Raw genomic sequence first — 18,165 nt, forward strand, 5'->3', positions numbered from 1 at the left:
TCTGCTGATTTCTCTACATAGTCACATCGTGATCGTCCTCGACATTGTACTAAAGTAATTATAAAGTAAATGTTTGAGTACAAAACTGGTCAGCTTGTCAACAAGCAGTGGGAGACAATATGTCCCTGATTAATGTTTTTGATCAGTAGGTGGCGCTAAATCACCAAAGAGTCTCATCATCAACCTTCATGAAAGCCCACGAAGAAGAACAGCCTCGTGTCTTCTATCACGTCCTCAGACAGGATATAAATATGTGTGAACTCCTCGTGGTTCTTTACTTCGTTGAAACACTTTGACCAGTGAAGATGAGCGGAAGAGGCAAAGGAGGAAAAGGACTCGGCAAAGGAGGCGCTAAGCGTCACCGCAAAGTCCTCCGTGATAACATCCAGGGAATCACCAAGCCCGCTATCCGCCGTCTGGCTCGCCGCGGTGGAGTGAAGCGTATCTCCGGTCTGATCTACGAGGAGACCCGCGGAGTGCTGAAGGTCTTCCTGGAGAACGTGATCCGTGATGCCGTCACCTACACCGAGCACGCCAAGAGGAAGACGGTGACCGCCATGGATGTGGTGTATGCTCTGAAGAGACAGGGACGCACTCTCTACGGATTCGGGGGTTAAACTCTGACTAGCATCAAACAACCAAAGGTCCTTTTAAGGGCCACACACTTAAACATAAAGAGCCAATTGATATCACACAGTTCCATATTTTTAAAACATAAAGAGCTGACTTCCTAAAATGTGTAAAGGTAATTTTCAATTGATTTCAAATCCCTCTGAGTTGAAATGCAACTGGAATAATTTTAAGCTAATTTACACATCATAGTCAGTTACTGTATTGAATATATTCTTACATCGTCGGTTTCAGGCATTGTTTTGGTCCTATACACCTTGATTTAATATACAATCAATCCCAGAGTTGGGAGTCAATAATAAAACAAAAATAATGTCTCTTCCCAATTCTAACATGTGTAACTAGTGGGAAAGATGATGTCACCACTAAAGTAACAAGAGGAGACTGTACTTCAGAGAAACCCAGCAAGACGTAAAGAGCCAAGCAGGAAGTAAAATCCTTCATGTCAAGCGACCATCTGGTGTTATATTTAGCAAATTCAAACAAAAGGACAAAGGAAGTCTTATTGATGCTCATTTATACTTAATAGTTTAATGGACCCGTATGAGGCTAAAGCTCTTACGGTGGTGATAGTTTACACGTTTTATAGAATGTATTGTGACCCAAAGGGAGACAATAAATGAGTAATGTCACCAGTAAGTTTAATGCCACTTCATACACAAATACTAACATCAAATAAAAATGTCCTACGTTATCATTCAGCATAGTTTTAAATTCTTCATTGAAGCTATGATGCATGAATTATGCTACAGTGAACAAAAACACAAGGTGTGAAGAGCAAACAGATGTTTTTGTTTTATTTATAACATGTTTAAAGTGTATAAAGATACACGATTTATAAATATACAGACAAAAACGTATATAAGAAAGTGCTGTGTGTCTGCATCAGAAGCTCAGGACCTTTTTTTTGTTAAGAGTTTTCCTTCCGACTTAACATCAATTGAACCCTGAGGCCATTATCGCTGTAATAAAACAAGGTTTAATGGTTGTTTGCCAGACTGTGAAAGGAACGCTTCAAGACATACCTTGAACATTTTAAAGGCTTTCTGGAACGGTAGTGGCAGGTTTCGCACAATGGGAACAGCGTCATAAATCTGTATGAGAGAGAAAGTACAACGTTTTATTGCCAAGTTATCCTAAGACGTCTGTGTTAGTGCAGTTCTCAGTGACAATAGGCCCTTTTTACAGCAGACGTTGTGGCTTGTCATCAGGGTGACCAGATCCTAAAAAAACAAATGTGGACAATGTGGGACTCATTAAAATGTTGATATGATGTCTATCTGACTTTAAAAAATAAACATTTCCTATCCAACTTCTTTTGGTTCCCGCTTTTGCACCAAGGCATATTATAACAATACAAGAAAGAACAGAAACGGAGTACAGTGTGGGGAAAGTGAGGCATCCTGAATACAAGAGCCCTAGAAATCCAACAACAGTCGTCACTGGTGTCCGACTCACATTTCCACAGTCTGAAAAAGCACAGCAACAAAAGACAGATACAATATATAGTGAAGAGTATGACAATATAAATATAAACACAGATGGAGAGTCTAGTGACCAGAAATGAAACACATCACATTTGGCAGAATGAGTTTATATCATTTATTAATTTTTGTGTCTGTATTTATTCATTTTAATCAATTTAAAAATCACTATGTTAAAATCCAGAATATGGTTATGGTGTCTTTTGAACATTAGAATCATGCATTATTGTAAATGTTTAGGGGAAAATTTAAATGATGTGACTCACATCGAACCCGACCCAAGCCTCACATAAGGACGATAAATGATGTAAAAAGTGTTTCTTCCTGACTAACATGTTGTTCGTGGTTGTTTTGCTGTTCAGTACTACAATTTACATTCACGTTGTATTGAATAGGAAAAAATAAAACCAATAAAATGTCAAACTCGGGATCCTCGCTCCTCAGAGCAGAACTGAGGGCTTTGAGACAGACTTCAAGAGTGGACCAGAACAACTTCCGGTGCAAGCGAGAAATATAAAATAAGAGACTTGGGATGTATCCTGTGTCCAAGCCTTTGTTCAATAGCCCGGCAGGATACCAGCAACCTGAAATCAAAGCAGCTAAATGGAATTCAGCCATCATTACTTTGATTATTTTTCTCTGATGAGTCAAAATGTCTTGTGAAAATACCTAATATGATGATAAATTGGTTGGTTTGCTAAATGACTGAACTATATAACAATAAAAAAGGTACAAGGTGATGGTTGAGATCCATGCATTGCAGGGCAATGATGCATTATTTTAAACAACTATTCATTCAGACAATGCAAAAATAAAGATGCTAGACATGGAATGTTATCCATTAAGGTTATGAAATCTTTCATAATCCATCAGGAGATGTATTCAGTACATACATATAGTAAGCACGTATGTTCTCTTGGTAATGATGTAACTTTACCTTCTCCAGATCTGCGATAGGGCTCTCCAGATTGAGCTGCAGCACATTTCCAAAGATGGGGATTGGTCGAGGGCCTGGTGGGAAATTGTTGGGCCTTTGGGTTGGAAAGAGGAGCTGGAAGAGCAAAACAGCTGCCAAGAGTAGAACCGCGGATGCCAACATGGTGAAGTAGTCATCCCGATCAGTTGCACACTCCTTTTTATTCCTTCTCTGCAACTTTGTTTGCTTTACAAATGCAAACAACCTTTGCACAGTCACGTGGCCTGCAGTGTTAAATGCACTGATTTAACCTAAAAACTGCAACCAACCAAGAGATAAGAGTCAAATCACAGTCATCACTGATGCAGCAGAAAAAGCAATTCAAACATTAGTGCCAAATATTCCTCACTGGTCGTGCCTTAATTCTCAGTACTACAAGATGTGATTAAACTGAAGATACTGTTAGAAAAGAAACCCCCACTCTCAAGCTAAAGCATTTCAGGTAAATATACTATACAAATAGAACCTCTATAACAACTCCACGGCAAGCGTGCATGGTCTCTCTCTTAATCTGCTTCAGTAGATCTTTTTTCACATTTCAAATTGTATATGGCAAAACATATGGATTTCTTTAATGTTAAACCTGAAGAGAACTCTCTAGTTCTGTGCAGCTTTTGAGACACGACTACAGAAAGAAACAAAACGACCATGAAGACAAACAAAACAACTACAAAAAGACAAACCCACAAAAAGAACCAAAATAACAAAATTACCATAAAAGAATCGCAGACAGAAAACAACAACTATAGGGTTTTCTAACGCTTGTGGAGCAACATTATACAAACTGCCCTTGAGAGGCCAAATTGAGGCCCTGAACTTCAGACAGAGAGGGATGGATGCCTTCTCCTCGACCTTATTGTGTAACAACAAATATATTTATGTTATATACATCTAAATATGTACAGAATGTGTTTTTAGTGTTCAAACTCACATTGAATGTTAAACACATTACCCAATTCTGTCCACTTGAGGCAGCCATTAACTACCTGTTGTCTTGTCTTTTCCCAATTTAAATGGTCCGAGGAATCTAAATATATTGTGTTACTAAGACAAACCATTCTAACTGTCCATACCATAACGGTGGATAGACACAAGGCAGAATAAAATACTACTTTTAACACACTTTTGCCATACATACTTACTTTGTATAATCTATGGTTACATCAGCATAATTGTAGTCTCTTCTATTGACTTGTAAAGAAAGACAAAACACCAAGAAGAAGACAAAAACTATTGCACATATTGCCAAACTTTGTGGTTGGCTACAACATATGTAATGGTGTAATGGTTTAAAATAAACTAATAGTACCATTGGACTTGTGCAACATAAGGCAATGCATTAGAACAGCCCCATAGTAAAACTATATAACCAACGCTCTCAAGATGGAGTTTGGACCACAATCAAGTTGGGAAGACTAAAATTGTTACTATTGCAGTTTATTCTTTATTTAAACTCATAAAATTGGCATAATTGTTAGGAAAAACGGACAGAAAAGAGGACGTGCTTGGACAGGTTCATACAAAGGTTTGTTGTCAAAGGCACTTTGAACGGGACAAAGAAGTTGTTAGAGGCTTAAGAAGCATACCGATAAAGATACCAGGGATGGACAGGGCGTTGGAATTACCACTAGACATGCTACCCATTGAGGTAATAAACCACCAAATGGATGGGGATACAGCTGGAAACAGCAATCTCAGCATAAAGCTGCTGAAGTGTCAATCACTATTAAAAACAAGATGATAGTCATTGCATGAGCATACCAATTCCCACAGTGCTGTGTCAGCGCTAAAGAAAGGTCCAGCTCCATGCATTATCATTCTGGTACAGAAGAAGAGACAATTTCTTTAAACCAATTAAAGTGTTCTTGGTTAAGCCCAGGATGCAGCGACAGTGCCCTTGGTGGAAGGTGGAGCAGATGGTGGAAGTGGAGGCTTATACCCACAGTCTAGATCTGGTCAGAAAAACAGCGTGCCAATGTTGGCAATGCGTTCCATTGATCAACTTGTTTAAGCTCATGGCATTAGCAGGTGATGCTATTGAAAAAAGTGCACGTTTTATTGACTGCTAAAGTGAAGGTAACTGAGGTTATAGTTAGTTTAGTGGCCGCAATGCTAACAGTGAAGGCTGCATGATAGGAAGCTCAACATGTTGTTGGCTCGTTGGTCATCCATTAATTTGTTTCCCGAAGTTGGAGTTTCATGCGATAAGGTTTGGGAGTCAGAGTGACCCCATAGACTGGAGTGAAGTCTGGCTCTCCTGCATCCTCAGGCCAGAGGAACTTAAACTTCCTCAGCAGCGTCACCATGATGAGGAAGAGCTCCATACGAGCCAGACCCTCTCCGAGACACATACGAGGACCTAAGACATAAGAAAAGACCTCATAGTCATCTACAAGAGTTTGATTTAACCCACCCTCTTTTCTACTAGAATCTACTAGAGTCTCAAAAAGTAGAATGAGAGCCATAGAACTTCAGCAATAAAAGCTCCACTGGGGTGGAACCAGCTTCCAGTTTCAGTCCAGGAAGTAGACACTATCTCCACATTTTAGAGTAGCCTTCAGACTTTCCTCTTTAATAACGCTTACAGCTAGGGTTGGCTCAGGTCTGCCTTCGACCAGCACCTAGTTATGCTGCTTTAGGCCAAGACTGCATCGGGACTACCTAGATTACGTTGAGCTCCTCTTGTTCCTTATGAGGCAATTAACTTGACTAGAATTGGCACATACCTGCAGAGAAAGGCATGAAGGCCTCTGGTTTGACAAACTCTCCCTGGTCATTGAGGAAGTTTTCAGGGTTGAATTCATTTGGGAATTTCCATTGTCCCTCCTCATTCAGCACCGAGGAAAGATTAGGGATGATCAGCGTACCCTGTTGAAAAAATGAAGCAATAAAGGAACGGGCAAAGAGGAATGATGAGAACATTTTTAGGAGCTTAAGATTTGCTTAAACTACCCAGGTCAAATACTGAGGCTAACATCACCATAATGTTTGTACCATACTTAAATAATCTGTAATCTACATTTCTCAAACTCAGTCAAATCAAATGTCAATTATAATTCGCGGATAAGTCACATTCCCTGCAGAAAACAGGGAATGTTGACAATATTGACAGTATAGGTAAGGCCAGTTGCGTCGTACCTTGGGGATGGAATATCCCATGAGCTCTGTGTCTTTAGTCGTACAGTGGAAGACACTGAGTGGAACAGTGTTGGCTACCCTCTGCACTTCATGGATCACGGCCTGGATGAAGAAAGATTGAAATATCATGTTCCCATACTTTATCTAAATGGGGCCTACATGAAAAACAATGCAAAACAAGCTCAGCCACAAAACCAAAGCAGCAATATGGGAACCAGCCCGCAATATACTGACAAAAGATTACGATGGAGGCCTTTCAAAAGAAATGATTACAATTAAAACAGATTCACTCACCAGATTTATTGTTTAAATTTGAACAATTTTGTGCATGGCCCCCAACTGTGTATGCTCTATAAATGGGCTACCCAGACCCGTGTGTACACATCAAATAAAAGTGAAATTATGAAAAAAGTGATGATTTACCTGCATGTAGGGCATGCTGTTTCGGTCCTCAGCACTGGCCTGATCCTTCCCATCCAACACCTCGTCTATCTCCTGCTGACAACGCTCTGAGAGAAACAGTAAAGATAACAATAATACTTTGCAATACAATTGAAATGTGAAGACAAACACGAGGAACAATATGATTGAGAGTGGATGAAAGGTAAACCTATGCAAGGGTGGAAGTAAATTAATTCTAATGTGTGGTGTCCCAGACCAGTGCTCTCATTCATTTTTTGCCAGCAAAAGTTGATTTCACAGGTGGAAATGACAGTCTTCAGTTCATTTTATCAGGTGAAGCTGAATAAGGTTAGTTTCATAAATTGACAAAATGTGTGCTCACTGAAAGTAGTTGTCTCTGCTTTAGCCAGAACAATACAGACATTCCTATTTGACAGTTTAAAGATCCAACAATGATTTATCGGTCGATTTCCACAACCAATAACATAAATAAAGGTGTTTTGATATGGCTCCCTGAAACTTTGAAAGAAAGTATTCCTGCATGAAACATTGAGAGATGTAGAGATACAATTCTTAGATAGCAAGACAACGGTAGAACTATGGAGCCATCAGGTGCATACCTTGTATGTGTGGGTAGTTCATAAGGTAGAGGAAACCAGTAAGCAGGGTGTTGGAAGTAGTGTCAGTCCCAGCAAAGTGAAGATCTAGGATGTACATCGTCAGCTGTGCTTCTGAAAAGGAAGACTGATCATCACCTGCCTAAAGAGAAGAGAATGATCGTTTTAGAACAGAAAGATATCTGGAGTCAGTTAAAAGATTACGATGCAAATGTAAATGTCTTTCATTTAATGTCATTTATTTATAATTCAGTTCACTTTTCTGTGTTCTGGGATTCACCTTATCCATCCGATCCAGATAACAGTCAACAAAATCTCGTGGCTCTCCAGGGACTCTTGTCTGCTTGTGCTCATTCATCCAAGAAATCGCAAGTTTCTGACAAGTCTGGAAAACATTCAAGTCAACATTCAGAATTTGCTTCATTGACACAATGCACATGTTTTGGTTGATTCTGTATACATATTTGACGTGAGGTGAGAGGACCATTATTTTGTATATACTTAGATAGATATCAACATACCTCAACATTCTTAAAGGCCTTTCTGAAGGGCAGCGGCAGGCTTCGAATCATGGGAAAAGAGTCATAAAGCTGTTTAAAAAAAGAATGTATATGTAGTTTATTTAAAACCAACCGCGCAGGATTCTGCATCCTGGCATGAATTACTCTGAACAAATAGTTTTAACTTTACATATAGGCTAACATTCTGTGCTTAACTAGATAAATAGCTCCTAAATATCTGAGGCAAGGTGAGTATGTTTGGTAAAGTTAGACTGAAGGTGTGTATATAAAAATTAGGAATACGGTTGATCAGCATACTTGCCAAACTTCAGATATCGGAGCCTAAATAATGCTGATTAATCACCTAACTGAAAAGAAATCTTGTGTAAACATCCTTAAAATGTAACATCCTGCTAAATGTAGAAAAGTCAGCAAAGCTCCTTTTCCCAGTTAAATGTGTTTGAATGCTAACTGCCTGATGATTTATGATGCTTTTCCATAATTTCTTTTTGATGAAATGAAATCCTGACATGACATGCTGTTATACCATTAACATTGCAATAATAAATTTGTATGGCAAAATGTGTAATTACGACAGCAACAGTAACTTTAAAACCAGATTTTTCTACAAGCGTTTATGGCATTAATGCCAGCTATAGCAGAAAAAAAGCTCTGTCTGTCATGACAGTCATATACTGAGGGCCTCTCCTTTACTCTGGTGACTCTTGAAAGGCATCTGTTCCCCCTGCACCTGTTTAATTATTATACACAGTTTATTCTGCACAGCAAAGAGGAGCGTCATGACGGGGATAGTGCTCATTATAATGTGTCCCTGATACCACCTCGGAACCAAGGCAAATGCGCCACAGCTGAGCCAAAAGTGCGTTTGGGATGTTCCAGACGCACTGGGCAGGGCACACTGGACTGCTATCTGGCCACAACGTCATTTCCTGAGGTATGAATCGGCTTTTGGAAGAAAATAAAGCTTGTTGCCGGTTTAAAAGAAACCCTAGATCATATGTCATCACACGCTTTAAAGCCACAATGACGTGTGTCTTTAAAGCGTGTGAACAGTGCCAATTGGGTAACTCTCGCGGTCGATGCATGACAGTTGGCAGCCCTGCTAGTGACATTCCCATTAGCCCCAGGTGGAGCATTTTGATTGGTGCCAATTGACAAATGCTAGCATGCTAACATGCTAAACTAAGATGGTGCCTGTGGTAAACAATATACCTGCTAACTATCAGCGTGTCGGCCTGCTAACGTTAGCTCTGAGCACTACTGACCCTAAAACTGAGCCTGGCTTAGCTGAGGTCTGGTTTAAAAGCAGAAACATGCCTTTGACTCACCATAGCCCATGGTCCATTGGCTATCTTGGCATTCTCAGTAAAGCATTGAACAATCACTTTGATGACCTCATCATCATACTCGTAGCGTATGCCGAAGAGAACCTGGCAGATGATGTTGGAGGCCGCATTATGAAACATAATTCGAGGACTTATAGATTGACCTGTAAAATAAATAATGTTGACTAACGTACAACACAGTATTGTGCAAGAATGCAAACAAGAGCATAAAACTCTCAATGAACAAGCAAAACTCAACGTTCAACATTAATTGAAATTTGTTATCAAGATCCACATTGTAACATTATCAAATAATAGAGTATTAGTGGAGTATTTTGTGCTGCTCAGACGTCAGTGATTGAACCCTGCCAGCCATAGGAGGACTGTGGGCCCACAGATAACATACCAATGCTCTTCTCCAGCGTGTCCATGGTGTATTTGATCTCTTCATGAATCCTCTCCTCCATGCTATCTTTCCCCATACCAAAGTTCCTCAAAGTCATCAGAGCAAAGCGACGTTGCTCCTTCCAACTCGGGCCGTAATCGGCCAGAATCACTCCTATAACAGGCGAAGTGGCACAAAAGCAAACTGTTAAAATTGAAATGTCTCGGATATCCCCGTCCACTATGATTAGCAGCGTTTTTTCAGAGCTCTACTTTCCAGCTTGTTTTATTATTTACTCTCCTCAGTACTTTAATGTTGCTTCTTCATTTATTTCCAATTGGCATTGATGTTTACCGTTCATTACAGTCAGTGGTCTCAATTTTTCAATGATCTATAAACTTTTTGAACTAATCTTGAGCAGATGGATGGTTCTTCCAAAGTATAACACCACTTTGGTATTTTCTTACTTACTATATTATATACACACACACACATATATATATATATATATATATATATATATATATATATATATATATATATATATAGCAGAGACTACAACCCATCATGACAGCTGGGTAATGAACTGCCCAGCTGAAAGAGAGCGGGCTGATTACCCTGGGAGGACTGATATCATTAAATACAAAGCCTTGATTGGTGATGCACCATCATATCTTAAGGAGCTTGTAGTACCATATTGCCCCACTAGAGAGCTGCGCTCACTAAATGCGGGGCTACTTGTGGTTCCTAGAGTCCTAAAAAGTAGGATGGGAGCAAGAGCCTTCAGTTATCAAGCTCCTCTTTTATGGAACCAGCTTCCACTTTCAGTCCGGGAGGCAGACACAGTCACCTCATTCAAGAATAGACTTAAGACTTTCCTGTTTAATAGTGCTTATAGTTAGGGCTGAATCAGGTTTGCCCTGGTCCAGCCCCTTGATATGCTGCTATAGGCTTATAGGCTGCTGGGGGATGTTTTAGGATACACTGAGCACCTATCTCCTCTTCTCTCTCTCCTTATGGATGAATTTACATCTCTCCATTGCACCTTATTAATTCTGCTTCCTCCCCGGATTCTTTGTGACTTCACGTCTCATAGGGTCCATTGGACCTGGAGGTGTCTGATGCCTGGTGAACCGGCCTCCCGCGTCGGCCCTGCTGATGCGCCCCGCCCCCCCTCCTCTCTACCTCCTTCTGTTTCATGGATTGGAGTTCCATTCATACATTGTCATATTCATGTAATGTGTTTATGTAACTTTGTAAATGCTGTTCATTCTGTACACATGACATCTATTGCTTCTGTCCATCCGGGGAGAGGGATCCTCCTCTGTTGCTCTCCTGAAGGTTTCTTCCCTTTTTTCCCTGTCAAAGGTTATTTTTGGGGAGTTTTTCCTGATCCGATGTGAGGTCCTGGGACAGGGATGTCGTATGTGTACAGATTGTAAAGCCCTCTGAGGCAAATTTGTAATTTGTGATATTGGGCTATACAAAATAAACTGAATTGAATTGAATTGAATTGAATATGAGGGAGAACAAAGGAGAGGAGCAGAGGAGATGAACGAGAGGGTTTTATGTTATGTTAAAGACAATCAACCAGAAGAAAACTGAAGAATACGTGTTTGTTTTGGGTAGTGGCTTTTCTGCTGGAGTTAAGTTTATCCTTTTCTAAATACAGAATTTTGAGTTAGAAACCACTGCTTGTCATCCTGATTTGTGCGCCCACGTCTCACAAGACGATACCGACTTCTCAAGACATCACAATATATACGATACTAGAGTGTCTTGCTTGTCACTCATTTGCCAAAGATTAAAGTTCAATGTCAACACAAAGTATTACATTTTAACAACGAGTCGTCCTCACCATTATTAGCCTTACAACAAATACAATTTAAAAATCGGTCAGAAATGGATACCTACACATTGTTTGTATGTTTTGTCTGGAATTATTGATAAATAATAGCAATAGAAACTTAGCAAAAGTTGTGGCATCAAGGTAGTTGGACCGATTTTGAATGTTGCAAGGAAAGTGCTTCCCCTGCCAAAGGTATTGAATGAAGTCACACTTTTAAGAGAAGAAAAGAGGAGCAGCATGTTTTTTTTCAAAAAGAATAATCTATAGAGACGCCTAACATGTGAATGTGCTGCTTTTCTAAAAGATAGGACGAGTGCAGACAAGTTTGATGGATGATTAACTGCCTGGTTAGTTGATAAAGGGAGAAGATAAGTAAGCTCCAGCCCTACCTCCTTCTCTCTGGCGAACTGAATAGTATACTGTTTGTTCCCCTCCTTTTGAAATAAGAGGCGTTGCCAAACAAAACACAGCTGCTCAGCTTTAAACAAAATCTAGAAGGCAAGACCATATCAGCCCCGTTTTAACCTCCTTTTTCACCGATTACGAGCATGATTTTGATCTGATTTTCAGGTTATATTGATTGCATTTATAGCACTTTGTGGTTCCACTCCTAGTTATATTGCTCAATTGCTGTGCCCCTATGAGCCAGTCAACATACAAATGCTTCTCCCCTATTCTCATTTCCAATCATGCTACAACACGCGCCTGTGGAGAGGCCACACATTTCCATTCACTGCGATAATAATGTCAATACAAACATTAACTGCAGCATTATTTTAACACCATATAAGGTCATGCTGATAACTGTCCCATCCCTATATGCATGTACAGAGACCTACTGCTGACATATGAAGTGCAGAATGTCAGTATACTTAAAAAAAAAGAGAAAAGAGAAGATACATTCACTTCTTAACATCCTGTCCGTCCTACCTTTCCTCTGTGTGCTGTCATTGACGAGCAGGTCTTGGGGTCTTCCAGCAAAATCAACGCCCTTGGTCACTAAAGCCTCCTTAATGGTCTTCATCCCATTGATGACTACTGCTGGTTTGGGACCGAGAAATATGCTGTAGACATTTCCATAAGTCTTCCTCAGCTGGGAGAGAAACAGATAACATGTCAGTGTTTTAAATGAGATTTGTTTATATATCTCATTTAACTTCAGATGGATATTACTTCAATTCAATTTAATCACAAAAAAACAAGTTTGCCCAATTAGAAATTCGGCTAGCAGCGTGAAAAAAATAATAGACACACCTGAGCAGACTCTGTCAGTAAAACAGATTAAGATGAAGAAATTTAATTTCTAAAGAACATCATAAACTAATGCTGCAGAAATCTCACAATCTCCTTGCGAGTATTTTATTGTGTGGAGGTTAGACACTGGGCAATGGCCACTGGTTGGCTACGGTCCAGTAGTTAAGTACACAGGCAGTCAGCTCTGCACAGACAATATGTCCGTATTCGCCTGTTGCGATTACACGTTACCCCAGAAGCACGTCTTTCAGTGCAAAGATTTTAGTGCACATGTTTGTATTTTACACTTGCAGCCGACAGGTGTCATTCATAGTCTCAAAGTGCAGTGGTCCAGCTACTTTTACATCTATTACTATCGGGGAAGGCAGCAGAGCTGCCACATGTGTATTGAAACATTTTGGACACATTTTAAGTACCAATCATAGTGATTACATCAATACAATAACATGTTAATGCATTGGAAGAGCAACATGGTTTGTTTCAGCGTATGTCTCACCCTCTCAAAGTCATTCAGGGGGTTCTCTAGGCTCAGCTCCAAAAGGTTCCCCAGTATCGGCAGGACGGTGGGTCCTGGTGGAAAGTTCTTGGGCCTCCGGGATTTGAGTTGAATGATGATGAAGACGACGCAGATCAACAGCAGGATGATTGACACAAACATGGTGGAATGGACTGAAGAGAAGAGCTGATTGGCTTGCTCTCCGAGTGTAGCTCAGTTCTTAGTGAGGCCACCTCTGGTTGTACTTTGCTCACCTGTATGAAAAAGGTGAGTGGGAACATCAAACAGAAACAGGTCACACACTTTGAGACGCATAAGTTCTGCCAGGCTTTGGTATGAATTGTCCACTAATATAACAATTTATGTTGCTAAATTAGTTCCATGGTGTGCTGCAAAGCTAACTTATTGTCGTGGCTTCTTGCCAATAGAGCTGAAGAAAGTTGATCAGTTACAGTCAGCGGTGGAACGTGACCAAGTGCATTTATTAAAATACCTAAAAATCAGACGTCTTTTTCTTTCATGCCACTTCATACTTTTACTCCACTTCGATTTTTGCATACAACACATATGAAGAGCCTATAAAATACGTTTTTTTAAATAAATGTTTCATGCATTGTATATTCCCAACTTCTTTTAATGAATTTATTTGGTAGATTATTTTTATATCTGGACTGCATGAGAAAGAATCAATCTAACGACCGACATCAACAGCGTGTCTTTTTTTGGCCCGCATTGAGATTCCTTTTACTTTGAATACTGTAAATGTTCCACAGTATTAAGTGCGCAAAAGCATATTAGTCAAGTCACATTTGAAATGCAGGACTTTTACGAGCTGCGCATGCCCAGACTCATCCACAAAAACAACGGATGCCTCCTGCAGAAAATGGAGGCATCCCGCATCGGGCTGCTCTTTCACGGAGAAGTTAGTGGCGAAACGAATGAATTGGTCTTCACCCTCCCAAGTGTTGTCTTGTGAACCCGAAAATAAAGCATATATCTCACCTCAGTATCGCTGCTTGCTTGTTGGTGTGCGGTCTGGACTCAATGCTATAGGGGGAAGGAAGGGGCTATAGACGAAAAACACTCCTTATAAAGGGGAAGGCTACTCAACAGGCTCCTACTGTTTCCATGCATTATATAACAACGTTTTGTCTGTACAGAGGTGGCCGCCTCTCCACTTGGACCACAGCCTGCATGTCGGGTGGTGTCGGACTTCCACACAATGCAACACAAAGCCAGTGTTTGTGGAGGGATTTCAACTCCGCGCGGCTCAGATCACGAGCAGGTGAAAGGGGAACACCTTGTGTTGCTCAATGCGTCGGAAATAAAAACATATAAAGTAACTAACAGACTTCCAACGGATTACTTGGATGAAAACGTATGTTTAAACATGCAAATGAGGCAATATCATGTCATACATCCCACAAAATAAATCTCAACATTGGATAAAGCCAGAGTCAAATTATTGTTTCATTTTGTTGACATGATTAAAATGGTTGTTTGTGACAGAGGAAATGTTTAATATCTCACTCTTTTAATCAGAAAACACTGTCAACAAGCATAAAGACAGAAAAAAAACGTGCCATGTTTTTAGGGAATGCAAATTGTAGTATATTGACTACTTCCTGGTCAGGTAACTGTATTGTTGTGATGACGTCAACAAGGTGCGGGAATTACGGTTACGTGAAACGATAATACAGTTTTTCTCCATTGCTAAAACACTAAAACCCATTGGCTGAACAAAGTTCTCAGTTGCCTGAACTCATTTAGCTAATTGTGCAGTCTGTTGTCAATACCTTAAACTATTTCACATGTTAAAACACAATTTGCAAATCTCACTTAGACTTTTCAGCAAAACTCTAAACACATTCTGCACTCTAATGCACATGTCATCCATACCGGTAAACACAAGTGGCAACAGTCAAATACAAATAGAGAAAACATGTCATTGATTCAACACAATCACTCAAAATTGATTTAGTAACTTGTATCAAATGATGTGACACGACCAATATAAGTGCTCTGGCCTGACCAGCCCAAAGACAAGAAGAAGCACATTGATGACATGTTAACTCCTTTGATTTTTGTCCCTTTTACTGTAGTATTGTATACTACTGTAGTAGGCCTACAGTGCATTGTAGGCTGTATAATGTACAATAAATAAATTGTATGGCCTTGAACATCGTGCTTTCTATTTGTTACAGTAACAGTACTGACTGCTCAATAGATTTTGACCGGTTGCAGGTTCATATCAACAAAGAACAAGAATTACAGTATCACAGAGACAAAGGACACGTTTGTGAGATGCAGGGTACAGTACTGTAACAATAGGGGTACTAGGAGGAGGAAGAACAAAAGAAATTGCAAAGAGCAAAGCACAGTAGTAATTTCTAATCAATTTTGAGCTACTTTAAAATAACATGTTTTCGTTCATATGAAATTTGTTTTGAGATTAAAAATCAACTTCTCCCTGAGAACTATATGTTTTGAACAATGTGTTTTCTATTTATTGGTGTATTGTTTACTGATTGCTTGATAGTGTATATTATTTTGATCACTTTGTTTACGATTTGAGAGCAGTGTTTGATTTTGAGCACAGGTAAATCTGTTTTGAGGCGAAAGTTTCATTTGCAAGAGGATTCAGAGGTTTTGTAAATAGTGCTCGAAGATGAGGTTTTGTGTTTACAGTTTTGAGAAAACGGGTGACCGCTTCAAGAAATGTGTCTTAGCAATTGAGAAAAACTGTAAAACAAGCTGGTATCAAGTGTTTTACTTAGACAATTAACTGTCAGTATACACATAGAAATCCTACTTAAATGTTCTATATATATATATATATATATATATATATATATATATATATATATATATATATATATATACATATTCTTTTATTCCAGACTCATGGGTCCATAAAGCAATAAACACAAATACACAAATACAACAACAATATATAAAATACAATACAATACAATACAGGGACATAGGTACAATTACTGCAGTTAAAAAGTCACTTGTAGTTTAAAAACATACAAACACTTGTTCCAATGTTTCCAGAAACGGGAAAAATACCTTGTATCACTCTGTGTTGGCTCAGTTAAGACTTTTATGATTACATGTTCTGAGTCATTTAATCGACATTTAAATTTGTATATAAAATTCCTCAACACAGCATGGAAAGTGGGAACATTACGAGTCACAAACATCTGACTTGCACTTGTCCATCTGGGAAGCTTGAGCAAGATTCTGAAAGCATCATTAAATGCCACCTGAATCTTTTTCATTTTCACTTTACTATAACTGCACCACAGGTGGGCTGTATAGAGAGGAGTACAGTAGGCTCTGAAGAGAGCAGTTTTAACATCTTCTGTACACATATGAAATGTACGTGCCAGCATGTTGGCTTGGGCATAAAGTTTGCAACACTGCCGCTGCACATCGTCATCATCACTGAGGTCGTTCCTGATGATGTGAGCCAAATATCTGACTTTCTGCACCACATTTAGCTCCTGGTCTCCCAAAAAAAAGGAAAGAAAATGTAGCTTCTGATCCTCCTTGTTTTTAGCTATCATGATAACACTCTTTTTAGAGTTGAACTTGATATCATAGTGCACCCCATATCTTGAGCAGACAGCAATTGTTGTAAACCAGCGCTGTAAGGGGACAGGACCACTAAGTTGTCAGCGTAGATCAGATGGTTAATAAGACTTTCCCCCACCATACATCCTGTCTTACACTCTTTTAACTCTTTAGAAAGGTCGTCCATATATAGATTAAAAAGAGCAGGTGACAGTATTCCACCTTGTCGGACCCCATTGGTCACTAGGAAGGGTGCAGATACACTCTTACCCCATCTAGCTCGCATGGTTTGACGTGAATACCAAAAGTGCAAAATTCTAATCAAATATGGAGGGACCCCTCGCTCTTGCAATTTGATAAACAATTTGGAATGATTAATTCGATCAAAAGCTTTAGATGCATCTAGGAAACACATACATATTGTGGTGTTGTGTCTCCTGTACTTACTAACAACTTCTTTCAGTGCATATATACATAAGTCTGTGCTATGTTTACTTTTAAAACCAAATTGATTATCAGTGGTGATGAAATCTTGAAGCCTATCTAAGAGGATTCGTTCTAATACTTTAGAAATTATACTGGCCAGAGCAATTGGTCGGTAATTTTCAATGCTGGATATTTTGCCGGTTTTATTTTTGATTACTGGCACTAACAGAACAGTGAGCATCGAGTCAGGAAGTACTTAACAATCCAGAGAAACACAGAGCGAGTAACACTGACATTCTGTTGCTAGCATGCCTCAGCTGTTCTGCTGTTATTTGGTCAAGGCCACATGCTTTGTTCAATGCTAACTTTTCAATGGCATACAACACTTCATCAGGTCTAATACACACACCAGCATCATTGGGAACATCACCAATATTAAATGTGTCACTCTTAACACTGTTGAAAATATCCCTATAATGTTTACTCCACAGATCTGCAATACTGTCCGAACCAATAGCCCCATCAATATTGGATGGCAGTGGCATCTTAATGTTATTGGCAACCTTAACTTCTCTCCAGAATTCATAGACATTGTTCTGTTGAAACTTTTTGGCCATGGAGTTTGCCCTCATGGCTTGTTCATTTCTTTTAATGAAGCGCACAGCATATTTAAATTTAGCATTTGCTTGTTTCTTATGTTCACACTCTGGACCATGCCTTGCTTTTCCTGATAAAACCCAGTTATTAAAAGCTTCTTTAGCCTCTATATGGAGTTCAGATACATATTCATTCCATCCTGGTCTAAAATTATGTTGTTTAGCCCTTTTTTTGCAAAATGATTTACTAACATTATTTAGACAATTCACAATGTTATCATACATTACACATAGATCACTATTGTGGTTTTGGTTCTTACAGTTAATGTTGCCACACAGAATTGCATCAAATGGTATGTCAATATTTCCGAGGCTCTTATCAGTTTGTGAAACTGATAAGCCTCAGCTATAAAAACAGGCATTTATATAAATGTGAGAAAATCTCTCGGTTAAAAACCTTGAGAAGATAGGAATGACACTGTGTGAG

The 18,165-nt window shown here is 39.3% G+C and overlaps 2 protein-coding genes across 2 annotated transcripts; one reads left to right on the forward strand and one right to left on the reverse strand.

The window, feature by feature from the left end:
- The first annotated feature begins 292 nt into the window (after positions 1-292).
- On the forward strand, positions 293-661 carry LOC117732651 (histone H4). Its single transcript, XM_034535718.1, has one exon. The coding sequence runs from the start codon at positions 306-308 to the stop codon at positions 615-617; it is 312 nt and encodes a 103-aa protein (XP_034391609.1). The 5' UTR covers positions 293-305; the 3' UTR covers positions 618-661.
- A 3,850-nt stretch (positions 662-4,511) lies between these two features.
- LOC117732636 (cytochrome P450 2F2-like) lies at positions 4,512-14,402 on the reverse strand. The gene is made up of 12 exons (XM_034535695.1): positions 14,080-14,402; positions 13,078-13,331; positions 12,258-12,420; positions 9,500-9,652; positions 9,097-9,257; positions 7,769-7,837; positions 7,528-7,632; positions 7,251-7,389; positions 6,652-6,737; positions 6,229-6,330; positions 5,817-5,958; positions 4,512-5,449 (listed from the first exon to the last, which is right to left on the reverse strand). The coding sequence occupies exons 2-12, from the start codon at positions 13,237-13,239 to the stop codon at positions 5,262-5,264; spliced, it is 1,470 nt and encodes a 489-aa protein (XP_034391586.1). The 5' UTR covers positions 13,240-13,331; positions 14,080-14,402; the 3' UTR covers positions 4,512-5,261.
- Positions 14,403-18,165: the final 3,763 nt, after the last annotated feature.

The sequence above is a fragment of the Cyclopterus lumpus genome, chromosome 6 (assembly GCF_009769545.1).
Source record: "Cyclopterus lumpus isolate fCycLum1 chromosome 6, fCycLum1.pri, whole genome shotgun sequence".
NCBI lineage: Eukaryota > Metazoa > Chordata > Actinopteri > Perciformes > Cyclopteridae > Cyclopterus > Cyclopterus lumpus.

Coding starts and splice junctions, on each gene's coding strand:
- LOC117732651 (XM_034535718.1), top strand. CDS start 306: ATGAGCGGAAGAGGCAAAGGAGGAAAAGGACTCGGCAAAGGAGGCGCT.
- LOC117732636 (XM_034535695.1), bottom strand. CDS start 13,239: ATGTTTGTGTCAATCATCCTGCTGTTGATCTGCGTCGTCTTCATCATC. Junction 7,633..7,768: donor AGGCCTTTAAGAATGTTGAG/GTATGTTGATAT, acceptor AATGTTTTCCAG/ACTTGTCAGAAACTTGCGAT. Junction 6,738..7,250: donor GAACTACCCACACATACAAG/GTATGCACCTGA, acceptor TGTTTCTCTCAG/AGCGTTGTCAGCAGGAGATA.